At 43.6% G+C, this 15,855-nt stretch overlaps 1 protein-coding gene across 1 annotated transcript; it reads left to right on the top strand.

The window, feature by feature from the left end:
- The first annotated feature begins 3,421 nt into the window (after positions 1–3,421).
- Positions 3,422–15,763, top strand: c7h21orf91 (chromosome 7 C21orf91 homolog). Its single transcript, XM_030361869.1, has 5 exons — positions 3,422–3,544; positions 4,447–4,578; positions 12,118–12,582; positions 12,781–12,843; positions 13,375–15,763. Exons 2-5 carry the CDS (start codon positions 4,452–4,454, stop codon positions 13,545–13,547), a joined length of 828 nt encoding a protein of 275 aa, XP_030217729.1. The 5' UTR covers positions 3,422–3,544; positions 4,447–4,451; the 3' UTR covers positions 13,548–15,763.
- The last annotated feature ends 92 nt before the right edge of the window (positions 15,764–15,855 follow it).

Here is a 15,855-nt window from a genome sequence, read left to right as displayed (position 1 = left end):
CACGGCATCTAGGTTCCAGGGTTCATGCTGTACCTCTCGGGGCCCTGTACAGTTTACTACCCATGGGGGCCCAGGGTACTGAAGGGGGGGGGGGGAGGGGGGAGTCCCAGAGGTAGTGCCAGGTCATGACAGCAGGGGCGTAACCCGGCATGGTTGCCGTGATGGCCAGAGAAGGCTGAAACTGGCTCTCATGTCCTCCATGTCAGCAAGTGAGTAACCCTACATGGAGGCTGTGAGGGCCGAAGAGTGCTGGAACTTGTATCACGCATTTGGGCCGGACAAGCTGATTCGTCACATGTTATAAGCTGCAAATGAAGCAATGCATCATGCTCATGTATATCATGAAGTTGGAGCATATAGTTATCTATAAAACAAACAAAATTGTAAACATGGAATATTAGCAAGATGGACGCAAACCTGAATACACCAGCTGATTTGAGAGATGCTGACTCATAGCTTGGTTGTACTTCATGTTGTATTTCTCTATGGTCCATTGTGTTTAGTTCTAGTGTTCTGGATAGTCAAAGAAACATTTGTGTATGTATGGAATGGGAAAATAGAAATGATGTTTCTACTTTGACTACTACTTCTTGAAATGAACATACAAATCCTATGAATTCTAAATTATATTCTGAACTGGGCAATAATAAAATTAAGCAGGACTACTTGAGGCCTGTTTCATAATCTGCATGATTACATTTCATAACCAAACTTCACTGCAGAAAACGTGCAGGCCTGTGAATCTCTTCGAAAAAGAATGATGTACAACAAAAACAATGTGTCGCTCTCTAAGCAGTGACTGTATCAAGCTTTTGAACGTTTCCTTCCTATTCGACAGGTACTTCGCCTTTCTTCAGTCTTAGTCATACCTAATCCACGAACCCAACCAACTGTCCTCAATACCAACTCTGTATCCTAAACACATACTACTGACAACAAAGCCTGTTGGTCACATATCGGACACATAACCGGTATACCGACATGCCCTGCTGCAGGGATGATCGATGAGTTTTACGGATGAAATGTTGCAAAAGTGGCAGCAGCAACACCTTAGTAACCACAGCTGTTGTACAACCCTATGACTAGCTGGCTTTGTGGTGTAATGACGATGCTACGGGCTGTTTTCCTCCTCTTACTCAGTTGAACCTTACTAAACTTGTCGAACAAGATCCAAGAGGCCTCCGAAGACACGAGGCAAGCAGCAACCTGTGGATATAGCTCCAGGGCATGTGTGTGTGTGTGTGTTTGTGGGGAGTGTGTGTGTGTGTGTGTGTGTGTGTGTGTGTGTGTGTGTGTGTGTGTGTGTGTGTGTGTGTGTGTGTGTGTGTGTGTGTGTGTGTGTGTGTGTGTGTGTGTATGGGGAGTGTGGTTTGTAGTGTAGGTGTGTGTGGGTATGTGTTGGTATGTGTGTGTGTGTGTGTTTGTGTGTGTGTGGTTTGTAGTGTGGGGGTGTGTGTTTGTAGTGTGTGTGGGTGTATGTTTGTTGTGTGCGTGTTCTTTAGCAGAGATGGATTCATGAGATTAATGGCTGGCTAATGTATAAGGGTGAAGATAACGATAACATAAAGCTTCTGGTTCACGGAAAAGAAAGAAAAAGAAAAAGGGTGGGTTTGAAAACTTTGGACATGTTGACAGAAAAGCTTATATTTGGTGTTTCTTGTACAAGTATATTAGTACAAATGTTTTAGTACATTCAATGAACTAAAGTTAGTGTGTGTGGGAGAAGATGCAGTTCAGGCGTGTTATAATTGTTACCATTTTAATGTTCTACGTAGCCAGTCAAGGAATTATAATTGTTTCATAAAAACTGGTTTTAATTGATTAACATAGTGTCAACCATAAGAATTTATAAGCAATCATAACAACCATAAATACAGATCACTAAACTTTGTCTCCCATGGTTGGCTATGAGATCCGTCTACTCCTGTGGGAACCATTCCACTGTGCAACCTTCAGCTTCTATGGAGTGTATAGTCTGCACAACGGGAGATTGCAATCGTTATGCTCATTTATAAAATACTAGGCAACAAATGACCCACTCGCAGAACTCAAAAGAAAACCCTCCTTATTGACATTTTGCATTTCTCTGGGAGCAGTTCACTATACAAAAGTGTTATGAATAGGCCTCACCCTAGTTATCAATTGATCATTATATTGTTAATATCAGAAGAATATTGATGAAATGCTTTGCAATACATTTCATATATTATTTCACATTGTTTTCGGCTAAATGTTAATTATACCACAGCTCTCTATTATTGGGAGCACAAAACACTCAATGGTGTTGATAGCAAATGTAGTAGTGTCCTTTGGCCACCAGGGGGCTCTGCAAGCCATTATAAATACTATGATTGAACACAATCGTGATACAGAGTAATTTCCAAAGGGGGGTCCTTATTAAGGCACACGATTTTAAATAAATAAAAAGTGTACGAGTCGTTCATCTGCTGGTGAGGGGCTACTACACCTTGCTACTTTCTCCACCTTAATTTTTATTCTCTCCGATTTTATTTGACCTCCCGTTCGTTTCCACTCTAACCTTCCGCTCTCCCAGATGAGTGACCTTGAGGAGAATTAACGGCGTCTGCCTTGTCCCAGCTGGGGGGGATTTCTGGTTCAGAACAGCCTGATGAAGGATTCCTTGGCCCCTCCTTACAGCAACCGGGGTCCGGGGACCACCCACGAGAAGATTTTTCTACTCCAATAAAAAAGAGTACGAGCCTACCGATTTGTTTATGGATAAGATTTGCTGTTTTGTAGCATTTTCTGTTGGGCCCGGTAGAGCGTTCACACTTTGTGCCAAACTCTTTAGCCAACCATCGTTTCTGAACTAAGACTACATTATCCAACAAAACGTCGTTGGTCTATTGGTTAACTTATATGACGTCGTACATATCTATTTCTAGACGACAATATCTAGGGGAAAATATGTCATCATACATGCAGAGGAACATGATTCCCCATTTCGCGGGGAATTCCCACGTGTGGTTATTTAAATGAGTGTGCCTCTGCGGGAATCGAGTGCCATTTATCTCTTTTAGCTTTGCGGTTCCAAACCATAGTGTTTCGATTATAATAGATACGTTTTAAATTATAACGTCAATCATTCTCATTCACAGTAACTATTCTTAAATCGAAAGCATCACATTTTCTGTAGAAAGGTTTTGTTTTGATGACGTAGTAAGGATAAACCATTTTTGGACCTTCGGAGTTCAGGGGGGAAATATTCCTAAAGGTAATGGATACTAAATACATATTTGACAAAACATATGAAATGTTGCCATAGAAAAGGTAGCAGTACTACTTTTGAGAAACATGCAATAGATGATTTACGGGTTATTTTGTAACGGTAATTGAGTTTGTCAGTTTGCTCATCCCCCCTCAGAGGACGCTAATGGTTCATTCCAACCCCAGAGTTTCTTTCGCTCTGTCGTCCGTGACGCGCAGCGAGGCTAATATTTGGGTATCAGCTGTACGGCGGGAGCCAGGGGTCGGTGAAGAGAGACACAACTGTAGAAGGAGGCAAACGGTTTTCACTGTCTCGGTAAGTTACACACTATATTGCCGTTATTGTTTTGTTTTTTCGAGTCAAATGTTATTTGTTCCTGAAACAAGCGTCAAATAACGGTCCACAGCCACCTATAGAGGCTTCATGGTAATAACTCGCTAGCTTGTCATGCATTTGCTCAACGTTAGCAGCTGCTCTGACACCAAACGCTACGGCAAAGTCATCAAATACAGTTAATACGACTGTAAAGAAGCCATATAGTAGAATAACCAAGTCAAGGTACAAAAAGATGTCCCGAGAGGAAATATATTTGAGTGTGAGTCAAAGCTTCTTCCTTAAACTGAGTTCAACTTTTAACAAACAAAGCATGTGGAGTCTCTAGCTTTGTCTAGAAATGCCCTTGAGTTAGTGGAGCATTTGTTATGTGCGGGCACATATACGGGCATGGCCATTCGTGGAGCAACAACATTTTCTAGATTCAAGTCAAGATACATGTTCATTAGAATAACTCAAAACAACTCGTCCAAACTATTGTTGTACAATAACTTTTAAATCAAACCCTTTATAACATTTCCTGTTAAGGTTGCACTATAATGAAATTTAAGCTACCTTTTTAAAGGCATTGATAGTTAAATATTACATGAATGAATGGACATCTTTATTTTAATATTTGCATGGAGTAGCTCCACCGAAAAGATGGATCCATTACAAATGGATGAGGTCTCATCATTGTTATTGTCCTTGGAGGATGATCACTAAATCCTCAAATCGATTCATGAGGCTCCTAACAGTTATGTCATAATCTTCGGTCCACAATTAGGCTCCAATCCAACAATCATTAGGAGTAATCTAAGAAGCATCCACCATTTCTGGTAGTCCGTTTTGCCTTGTTTTTTATTCTAACTATGCAAATGATCCCCCGACCCTTGCTCCCATAGGCACTATGCATGAAGAGGAGCAGTTTGTGAACATTGACCTGAACGATGACAACATCTGCAGTGTCTGCAAGCTGGAGACCGACACCGGGACCATGTCTTTCTGCCATGTCTGCTTTGAACTCACTATTGAAGGTAAGATAGTGACAATTATCTGCTCTTTCTAAGGGGAATGTTTGCTCACGGTGTGGTGAAGAGCAAACACAAAAATCTCAAGGTCTGTCGAGGCACTCAAACAGACACTTGATGCATTGCCTTTGTCTGTTTTCTGTAAAGAAGGAATGTTTTCAATTAAGCTTTTCAAAGTACTTTCCACTCCAAAAAAGATTCTGCAATTCTAAATGCACTCAAGAAAGGCTTGAGATACCTTTACTGCAAAAGTTTGAAATATGAATGATTGAGAATATTTTAAGATTAATTTGACACAGTCAGATCATTTAGTCCTTTCTTTCTGACCTTCTACCAAATTAGTTGATAAGAAGAGGTGATATGTTAGGAGATATAATTAATATACAATTAGTATAGCCTATTGCTTGCCACTGTTGTAGACCAGATAATAGAGTAATGCCTCAATCCAATATTCAGAGCATCCATCAGAGCAGAGTCTGATCACAAAGGTGTAAGCAAGATTTGCTGAAAAAATAGCCTGTAAATGTTTTGTGACGGATGCCGTCCAGCACCCAAGTGTGTCAGTTTTGTGCAGCATTAATGGCTGCGAAGGGCTTACCGCCTTACCAGGGCAGGCTGCTAAGCTGCCTCCCCATTTCGGCCATGTTTAAAATGGGATTTCTTTCCTTAGCACTTAATTAATGAGCCTCCTATTGGACGAAGACGGTCGGGCAGCATGCAGACGTCTGCTAAAGGATTTGATATGGTCCCCTTTCAGTCTGTCTACTACATCTCCCACAGGATTCGATATGGTCCCCTTTCGGATCTTCTCTTACTTCTACCATAGGATTCGATATGGTCCCCTTTCAGTTCATCTCCTACATCTACCACAGGATTTGATATAGTCCCCTTTCAGTCGGTTCCTACTTCTACCATTGGATTTGATATAGTCCACTTTCAGATCGGCTCCCACTTCTACTACAGGATTCGACATGGTCCCCTTTCAGATCGGCTCCTACATGCACACAGGCTCCTTTCTCCTCCTTTTTTAATACAATCTTTTGTATCTTTGCCCAAGATAAGTGTGTCTTGCCTGCTTGTAGGTTTTTTATAGCGGATAAGGATGACTTAATTTGAAAAGCAGGATAATTATTGGAAAATGCTAAGCCCGCCAGTACAGACAGGATAACTGTCTGCAAGCACTCGCCGCAGAAGTAACCGAAAGATTAAGAAAAACCTGTCCTCCCTCACCTGTTTCTTGTGTGTTGGAGGGCAAGAGTAATTCTTTGTTAGTAAGTTTAATACAATAATATAAGCAGGGGTATAAACAGAAGATTTGTAGGCCAAACACAACACAAGTGTTTTGATGTGAACACACTGAAGAAACAAGCCGCATTAAAAAACGTATCCATGCTTGGCATGTGTATGTATGTCGAAAAGTAGGGGTTTAGATTAAATTGGCTGTGGTCAATTGATGACAGAATAGTTTTACTGCCATGATCATTGATGTAGTGTGTGTGGGGCAATCAAATTGGCTGCTTTGTACTTTGTACCTAGGGTTGTAGTGGGGGTCAGTTGTTGAATTTAAATTGGTGAGAAGGAATAAAGTGCTCAGTCGATTTACGGATTGCGCCTGCCTTAGGTCTTCCCAGGCCAGGCTATGAGTCCTAACAGACAAATCACTATGCTCTATGCTCCCGAGTCAACATCATCGCCGTCCGCATGGCTTCATCAGAGGAGAGGGATACAAAAGCCTGCTCACTAGCCAGGAAACCATGGAGAAAGAATGTCCCCCAATCCCATAAATAAACGCACACGCGCTCACTTTTATAACCAAACACGTGCTTTGTGCCTTTGGATCCAATCCGTATCATCGTTGCTTGGAGGTGAATTGCGTCTGTCGAAAACTGAATATTCATGCTTTCTGAATAATATATCGCGCTGCTGCTATGAATATTAGTTAAATTGCCTGAGAACGAGTGTCAAGCTACTGGCAGCTGTCGTTGTTTCGCACACACTCATTGTTATTCTTTACTTTGGTGCTCCATAAGCAAATTCTTAAAAGAGAGATGATGAACCATCCAACATCAAGCGCTGCCCCAGAACTAAGCAATACAATGCAATGGATGGAATGTTTACACGTTCACTGCCCTCCTGGCCAGCGATGGACCGACACGGGACACTAAAAGCAGTGTGTTATACCAGAGGTCAGACTGAAGCCAAAGCTGTCATGCAACTCTACTAACAAACCAAACACTCATTTGCCAGCTTTTCAGGGCTTGGCAGACTGTTGTCTACAATTTCTAGGAGCTGCCTGCTTAGGTGATTCCTAATGCCAGTCTCAACGTATCTAATGAGTTCCTCTCGCCAGGCGTCACCTGCCCTGCTCATGTTGAGGCAAGCGTTCACACACATCAATATGCACTCGGTTGCCCCCAAACAGCATTCGTTGGATGAACTTATGGCCGATAGCGTCGGATGGATTTAGTCTCAACAGGAAGGGCAGGCTTTAGTTTTAGCTGAAGCAGCTTGTTTCCTGGAAGAGACCCCTAGAGGCCGTCTGCGGCGCGTTTCAATAATAAGCAGCCCACCACACAGGGCTGTTGATGTCAGCCTGATGCACATAGGTGGGCATTTTCTCCCCTTTGTTGGAGCACGGCAAATTACTTCTTGCACATGTTGTTATGGCCTTGACTGTCAACTCGATGCGGCAAGCACAAATGTGAAATTGCCACACCACACGCTGTCAATCCAAATGGACTATTAGGGGTTCAATGGGTTTTACTTGTGACTGTATAGGAGCAAAGTCGTAATAGTAATGAAATATTTCAATGGAATTCAGGATAGCCATTAAATGTCTCGCGAATGTGAGGACCTACCCAATACGTTTAGTTTATGTCCAAGGCACAGCTTCAATTCCCACCAGGACTCGCGGGAGGTGCAGACTGTATCGAAGGAGAACCTATGACGCATCTAAGGGAGTCAGACACATCTAAAGAAATGTATCTCATTGAACAGAAGTTTTGTAGGATTATGGTTCTTCTTTCAGAATGTGACATTAGGGTGTGGTGGTTCACGTAGGTGAACTGGCCAGTCTCATCTTGAGCCTGCCTTTGTTATGCAGATGACCCTAAAGACCTACTTGGTACCTTTTGGATCAGGTTCAGCCAAACTCGACCCCGATACAATTTCCCTATTACCACTGACTGACTTCTGCATCAGAGGTCTGGATTATTTCAGGCTTGCTAGGTTGAGATCAAACCCAGCTGTAAAACCCAATGGAGGAAGTAAGGGAAACTCCAACAGCGACACAAAACCACAGGGCTGATTCTAAAGCGGATCAGTGCTATTATTTGGGAAGCCATTGTTTCTGACGCAGAGTTACCATGTAGGGCATGTGTATCCCGGCTGAACCAGTCACAATGCAGGTTGAGGCGAGCCAATGGCGTCGACAGTGCTGGCAGCTTTTCTGTTCCAGCACTCTGTTGGTCCAGGTATTTGCTGATTGTGCTCGCAATGCCTCGAACCCTCGCCGAGTCTCGCAGCAGGCTGTGCAATTAATCAAATTTATCGTGATTTCAATATTTTTGTCGATCTCCATACAAATTGAATGGATTTGAAACATTTTATTTTGTTGGAGAGAAATGCTGAATAAAGGCATCATGATTTCAAACTCAAAAATAGTCGTTTGAATAATCGTGATTTCTATATTGACCAAAATAATCATGACTATGATTTTTTTTCCATAACCGAGCAGCCCCAGCAGTATTCATATTTAGGAAAACAAAGTAATGAGTCAAGTCCTTTAGGTTATATATCCCTTTAATAGGTTAAGTCTCCAGTCAAGTTGACTAGGCCGTAGAAGTGCACCACAGGTCACGCGAGCTGTCTGGTGTCCCACTTGGAGCCACGCAGCTGTTGATGGAACTCCATACTAAGCCTTGCTGCATGTGGACATTCTGCCCCCGGTCACCTCTGTCCTACTCTTCCCTCCTGCCAGCTCCAATGGAAATGTGCCAAGGCCCCTGCATAGGATACATTCATAAAAGTTTCAAAAGGCTTAAGCAATGGTAATGGGTCAGAAAATGTCTGTTGGAGTTAAAGTTAGTATATTTAATAGACTGGAGTACCAGTTAAAAAGGAGCAAATAAGAGTACTAAGCATATTGGTACAGAGCTCAGAGAAAAAACGAATTCTGGTGTGTGTGTGTGTGTGTGTGTGCGCATTGATCCTCGGACACTAAAGGCAGCCTCTAACTATATTAGCTCTTGTTTGTTGCCTCCAGCATAGTAAGTGAACTAAGCTGCGCAGTAGCTTCGCTCATGAAGCAGAGCAGTGAATAGCGAGCAGCTTCAGACCAGATTCAAAGATAAGATTAATCTGTTTACACAACGGCACCCAAGAGGCCACGACAGGAAAGTTCAAATCTTTTTAGTCTTTAACCACTGCATGAAAGACTGAATACATTGAAAAGAGAGTACCTCTGAAATCAGCCCATATGGTGCCTTAAGTTATCCAATTCAACAGGGGTCCCTGCCATGCAATACACATTTTGATCGAACTGAAAATCGACTCAAAACATCTCCCATGTACAAAATTGGTATATTTCTTTGTGTTTTTAAATGATAGGCGTACTAAATTATAGTAGTTTAGTTTAAGGCGACGATTGTAGCCAAAAGCTCCGCCTTTTCCATGCTAATCTGGAAGGTGTTCAGGTGCCCAAGCAAGCCGAACTGGGTTAGAGATGAATAACTTGAAGTCTCATTCACTAACCTAGGCCTGAGCCACGTCCCGCTGCCTCGACACGTAATGTGATGATGCCAAACTGTGCCGCTACGAGAAGAATGCTCTTTGTTTGGCTGGTGTTGATGTTTACTGAGGGGCCGTTATAACCGTAAATCGTAACAAAAGGCTTGGAGATGGAGGGGGGGGGACTGGTTGTTTGTGGCGCACCAGCATCATGATGATTCACGTCCCCTTTCTGCTGTTTGAGACAATGTGAATTCAGCTCTGTTAAATGATCGGAGAGTGGCCTGTTGTGCACGCGTCTGCTACGGCTTTGGACAGTGAAAGAACTGCAGTGATGAGCTGTTTAGCCTGGGTGAGGTCTTTGGCTGCTGCTGCTGCTGCTGCTGGTGATAGTAGTAAACATCCCCGGTCAAGGGATTGTGATCGTGTCTGCTGGGCTTGTGGGGTCTTTATTTTTTAATGGAGCCTGCGAGGTGGCGTGTGAGTTCACACTGATCCCCTTACAACGGTGTGTGTGTGTGTGTGTGTGTGTGTGTGTGTGTGTGTGTGTGTGTGTGTGTGTGTGTGTGTGTGTGTGTGTGTGTGTGTGTGTGTGTGTGTGTGTGTGTGTGTGTGTGTGTGTGTGTGTGTGTGGCCTTTTATAAGCATTGCCATTTGTTGCAAGCACGTGCATACACTGAAGAGCTTAAAATAGATGCTTTCATGATATACAATGAGCCCAGGGCCTGAAACCCATTCATGGAGCGAGGAAGGACCAATGATCCCCCGACTCAATATTCCTACACCACAAATTGGAGGCTAGTAATGCAATGAGGTTGGAAAATGTATTATATTGCAAGCCTGACTGGTGATCCATTTATCTAAATTGGTTATGCCAACACTCTAGCTAAGCTCAGGAAAAAACATCTCAGCCATATTCCCTTTAGAGGTGCTATACAATACAAGGGTAAGGAAATGAACACCAGCCACCTCACACCTAATCCTGGTTGGCTGTGGCAGGGGTCATTAAACCGCCTGTTTTACCAAGAGTCAACCTTTTGAACCTTGATAAACCGTTGGCTCCACTGAGGGTTTTAGTTGTGTCAGGTACATATTATAAATTGCATGTAGTAATTTCATCTTACTCCTGCATTAGTGGCACGAGAGGGGAAAAAAAACGTTTTTCTAAACCTGGGCTTGGACTTAACCCACCGCCTAAGCTTCCATGACCTTATTTCCATTTTGAAAGATGTATAGAGAGCGTGGTACCACAGACTTCCTCACTTGAACGATAAAGAGATGAACAAACATAAAGCGTATCTTGTGTGCCTGTGGGGTTTAGTGGTGGGGGGTCAGTGCAGGAGGCGGATCAGATTGTCACAGTAGAGCGAGAACAAGTATCAGCTTCCTGTTGTTGGCCCTGACATCAATGTTCAATGGGAGGAAATGGCCCAGGGGGGGCCAACGGCAATCCAGCTAACCGGCTATTTTCCTATCCTAATATATATTTTTAGCGATGCAATAAGTATATGCCTGGGTGCGTCCCTGAGCAATTTGGCCAGTTTTGCGCAGATTGGCTAAACCAGTGCTCAGTTGCAGTCTTTGTAGTGTAGGTAGAGGAGAATGACTAATCCCTATAGCTCAGCTCCATAGTTTACGTCCCTGCCTGTGTCAGACATGGACCATTAGAAGAAAGCCATGACGTGGGGAACAAAGACTTGCATAAGCACAGTCTCTGACTTGTTTGAACCTGATTCTTTACACACGCCCACACACACTTACTTTCTCTTTTACCCTTTCAGTTCTCCAGCATTAATCAAACCTTTGAATAATACTGAAGGCCCCATTTCTTCCAAAAGTTTGTCCGACCTTGCTCTAAGATCTTTTTAATTTCGGTCTGACCAGCTGTGCTCTATCTTCCTCGGAGTGTGCCGTTTAGTGGCCTCTCGGTGTAAGACCTCATTCTAATTGAGTTTTTGTGGCCGCGGTTCCCAACCACTACAGCTGTGGCCATAACCATTTCTGTTCCAAACACGGCAGTTGAAGTTCCTGGAAGACCACATTGTAACTGTAGGGAAATCTTTCGTGCTACACCCAGGATGGCTTTTGGCTAAATCTCAGACATGCTTAATAATGGATGATGTTTGATGTGTGTTTTCCCTTGACAATTATTCTGCAGCCGGCTGGCAACCCAATGACTTGCAAGTCATTTTCATTAGTCTAAAGAAGATAGCTATGACGTTGAATGCTCTGATAATGGCGTCTTTTGTTGTGGAAAAAAACCAAAACAAAAAAAACAAACCTTCCTATGTGTGTTCGCTTTATGAATAACCAATTCCATCATGTGAACTCGAGTTCCTCTCTTCGTGTTCCTAGTTTTTCAATAAAATGCATGAAATCGTGTATGTATTAAGACTGGTTTAATGTACTGCTCTCTCTTTGCGCTTAATCCTCACGCTAAGCAGCTTTCACAGAGGAAAACACTGTAGGTCAGTCTGCCTGTTTTAGCTGAGTGCTGGCTTATTACAGTCTGGAAGGTTCAGTTGGTGGTTTGACACATACGCGTACCGAAACAATCAACTGATTAGTCGGATGGACATAATGAATGGGTTTTAATTAAGTTATTTTCAAGTGAAAATGCTTCCTACAGCTATAGCTTTTCGAAGCTTCAGCCAAAGCAATTATTGATGTTATTTGAAAAAGAATCCAGTGATTCATCTTAATAGAAACACAGCACCCCTACCTCAGACACATACGCTCCCTGGCCACTCATCGACCCGTTGGTTCGCCTCTGTTCACTACGTCACCTCATTGCTTTTATTGTGTGTGTGAACGCAGGCGTGTCCACCGCCACCCTCCTGCACTCCAAGTCGCTCCGCGGCCACCGGGACTGCTTCGAGAAGTACCACCTCATCGCCGACCAGAAGCTGTCGCACTCCAAGGCCTCGCGCAGCGCCTACGAGGGCATGAAGCTGGCCCTGGGCCAGAAGCTGAGCCGCATCATCCAGTACGCCCAGAACAAGGACGCTCAGCGGCCCGGGGCCAAGCACTGCTGCTACAGCCAGAGCGGCGACCGGGGCCAGCCCGCGCTGCGCTCGGACGCCCAGGTGCCCCGCTACGCCCCGCGCCGGGACGGGGCCGGTGGGAGGTGCGGGCTGCCGGACTACGCCGCCAGCATGCTGGAGTTCCAAGCCGCCGAGGAGCTGGGGCTGACGGTGCCCCACGGTCCGCCGCGCCACAGGGGCCAGCGGGGCGGGGAGGGGGCGCGGCGGGGCAGGAGCCACGGGCCCAGCGGCGAGGAACGTGAGTACAGCACAACTAGCTGTCCTGAATAAGAATATTATCTACTGCAGTTATGTATTTTCGTTGATGATCATTGTCTGCTACGCCCAGAACAAGGCACGGCCATGGTATTGTTTTTGAATGTCACCTCGTGGTACAAGTATCTGTTCCCTAAAAGCCTTGCAGGTTCTCATGGGAGGGGTCTTTCTTTTCTTTCAGTGGTTAAAATGAACATGGATGAACTGCACCAACTGAACGGCGAGCTACTGCTGCAGATTCAAAGTAAGAAGTCTTTGTCTTTTGTGAGACGCATCCGGCTGAACCGTCCAAACAATAAACGTCTCCTTTATGTTTATAGTTTCCAAATGTATCATTGCTTTGTTGTGAGCGTGATGTACTGTGGTTGAAGTATGCACGTTCAAGGTCACACACTGTGCAAGTACTGGCTTGTAGCCTTTCACTCGATGTGAAGGGGGATGGAGCTGAATGTTAACTGGAAAGTCAGCTTTCCCAATGTGACTGCACACACACACGCACATTCCAGTCCTGTTTGTTTACTTCCCCATTCAGCAAGAACGGCTCTTCAGGCATGAAGATTATCAATTTTCTCAAGCATGTCTCGACAGAACAGTAGCTCTGGCATTTTTGAGTGTATCCCCACCTGAATCACCTTAATGGAAGTTGGCATCTGGCACATTATAGTTCACTTAGTGATCGGTTGTGTGTGTGTGTGACCTTACGTATCTAAAGGAAAGTACTAAGGACTCTGTTCTTACTGACTTTCTCTCTCTCTCTCTCGTTCGCTCGTTCCAGAGGTGTTTGAGGAGCTGACAGCAGCCGTGCAGGAGAAGGACTCACTGGCGTCGGAGCTGCACGTGCGTCACGTGGCCATCGAGCAGCTCTTCAAGAACTGCGCCAAGCTGCCCTGGCTGCACATCAGCAGGGCCGCGGTCAAGGCCAGCAGCGGCAACACACCCGTGGAGTGAGGCGCACACCTCCTTCTCTCCTTGTTCTCCCCCTCTCTCTCTCTCTCTCTCCCTTTCTTTGCTTCCATCTCTCTGTGAGAGGGGAAGCCTGGCAAGCTGGGGGGCCCTACCCCTCCATCTCACCACTTAACGGGCTGAAGCACGCCTCCTGTTGAACGCTGAATGACTTTGGTAGGCGGCGACGCTGTGCCGCGTTGGGGTTGCCCCAAGCAACGGCAGCTGGCTGCATCGTGGCAGCCACGGTGGGACCAGGTTGGAAAAGAAAGGCAAGGCCATTGTTTTGGACCACCCCGAGGTTGTAGGGTTTGTGTAAGGCCCTGTTGTCCTTCATAAGTGGTACAACGAGAGCTGGACATGTTGCTGTAAATAGTACCCTCGGTGGGTCGTCTGGCTACTAGATGAAGTGATTTCCTCAAAGGCAATGCTTCCCTCTATGCAGTCGACGGTATTAATGGGGGACATCTGTTCATCCCGTCTCCATTTTACAATTGAATTGTTTTCTTTTGGGAATTGTTTTTCTTAAGAACTAATTTGATCTCGAAGAACTTTGGTCAGGAGATTAAATCTATCTATTTACATATTTGCTTTAAATTCCCCATTTTGTTGCTTTAGCAATTGGATAGAGAATGAAGAAGTGCCTAAGAGTATTTTAAACCTTTGGATTGACATGGTGATGCATTTTAATACGGTTCTAAACTGCTGAGCAGTCACCGTTTGCTCGGTTTTTGTTATTTAATGGCTAGAACTATTAAATTAGGGATCGAGTTGCCTTCAAGATAGAATCAGAGGTTGAAAGGCTGGTGGTGATTGTAAGCCAAAAAAAGCACATGATAGATTTGGAACATTTTCAGTTTTAAAAAAAGGTTTACACTTGATCTCCCTGAGTTCACAACTGACCTTGGCAAGCAGTATTTGCAGGATTACTCATGCAGAATTGGTAAAGCATCTGCAGCTTAAGATAGTGATGGCTTTTTTTCATTTCAATTGTGCGGCATATACTTTTGAGATGCTGTGGATATCTGTAACGCTTTAGTGACAGAGGAAGGATTCTATCAATACTAGTGCTTTCCCTTCACCAAACCAAAGCTGTTGTTGATACATTTGTGTCTGGAAATATAAGCACCCGCCTTGCTTAAGCTTGATGAATCCAGTGTAAATGCACATGCAATACCAACCAGATTATTTAATTTCATTTGTTTTTGTCACGTGAAACTAATTCATGCAATATTATCAGAAGTCATTTTTATACAGGCGGTTGGTCAAATGTCTATCATTTGGTAATGTGTTATAATTGAGGGCTAAATTGAATCTTAAGCAATACTATTAAGTTGGGTAATGGTTTCCTTGATTCGTTTGCCCTATTACAATTAAAAAAGACGGTAAAACTATCAGGATGCAATTAACCTACGGTGTGCCAAGCATGCGATCAGTTGGGGAAATATTCCCAGTTTGATTGCATAACATCCATCTTTATCCGTCTCGTTTGAAGATATTCTGGGGAGGAAACCAAAAGGATTTGTGCTTGGAACGTGTGGTGCCCCTATGCAAGAAAGGAAAGAGGAAGCCTTATATAGCTAAATGATATAAGAAGAACATATGGAATTAAAGGCCAATATATATTTTTTAGCTTTCCCCTAAGGAGAACAATGAACTACTTCAGAAAGCAAAAGGTTAGGGAAACCCTTGGGTTGAATACCAATCGATGCTTTGCATAGTATTTGTCACTGTATAAAGTTCTCTTTATAAGAGATATAATAAGTTGGACCCTTTGTGGGTCTTAAGAGGTTCCGTCTGGTTGTTTTGGTCAATTTTAAACTGTTTGGAGGGATTTATTCAGTGTGTTTGTGTTATCTATATTTTAGTTTTTATCCTTTAAGAATTGTTTGATTTTTTTGGGGACTTGCATTTTCGTTTTGAATCTGAGTGCTGTTATGGTTTGTTTACAGAGGAAATATGGACATTTCAGATCGTGACCATCAGTTGCCTGGGGTGCATCCCTTTTATTAGCTGCAGTTCTTGTTTGCATATACTGGTTTCACTTGTACTCCTTCTGAACTGATTATACAGCCTGTTTTACTTGTGATGCGTATGGTTTTACTTGTGCATTGAATTACAAATTGTATTTATTGTGTGTTTCATGGAGCTTGCAGCCTGCGTGACTTGTGCATACGACTATTTTTCTAAACCATTTAAATAAATATTTTTTTTAACATGGATTCAGAATTGGTCTCTTTTCATCGTTACTCATTTAAATATGATAATGCAGAACTTTCCAATAGGACATACTGTGTATGTGCATATACAATAT

The sequence above is a fragment of the Gadus morhua genome, chromosome 7 (genome assembly GCF_902167405.1).
Source record: "Gadus morhua chromosome 7, gadMor3.0, whole genome shotgun sequence".
NCBI lineage: Eukaryota > Metazoa > Chordata > Actinopteri > Gadiformes > Gadidae > Gadus > Gadus morhua.
Note: the sequence above shows the minus strand (reverse complement) of the source record. Positions and strands in the feature narration are given on the sequence as shown.

Excerpts from the sequence above, each read along its gene's own strand:
- c7h21orf91 (XM_030361869.1), top strand. The coding sequence starts at position 4,452 with ATGCATGAAGAGGAGCAGTTTGTGAACATTGACCTGAACGATGACAAC. Across the intron at positions 12,583-12,780 it reads CGGGCCCAGCGGCGAGGAAC|TGGTTAAAATGAACATGGAT; the intron begins GTGAGTACAGCA and ends CTTTTCTTTCAG. Across the intron at positions 12,844-13,374 it reads GCTACTGCTGCAGATTCAAA|AGGTGTTTGAGGAGCTGACA; the intron begins GTAAGAAGTCTT and ends CGCTCGTTCCAG.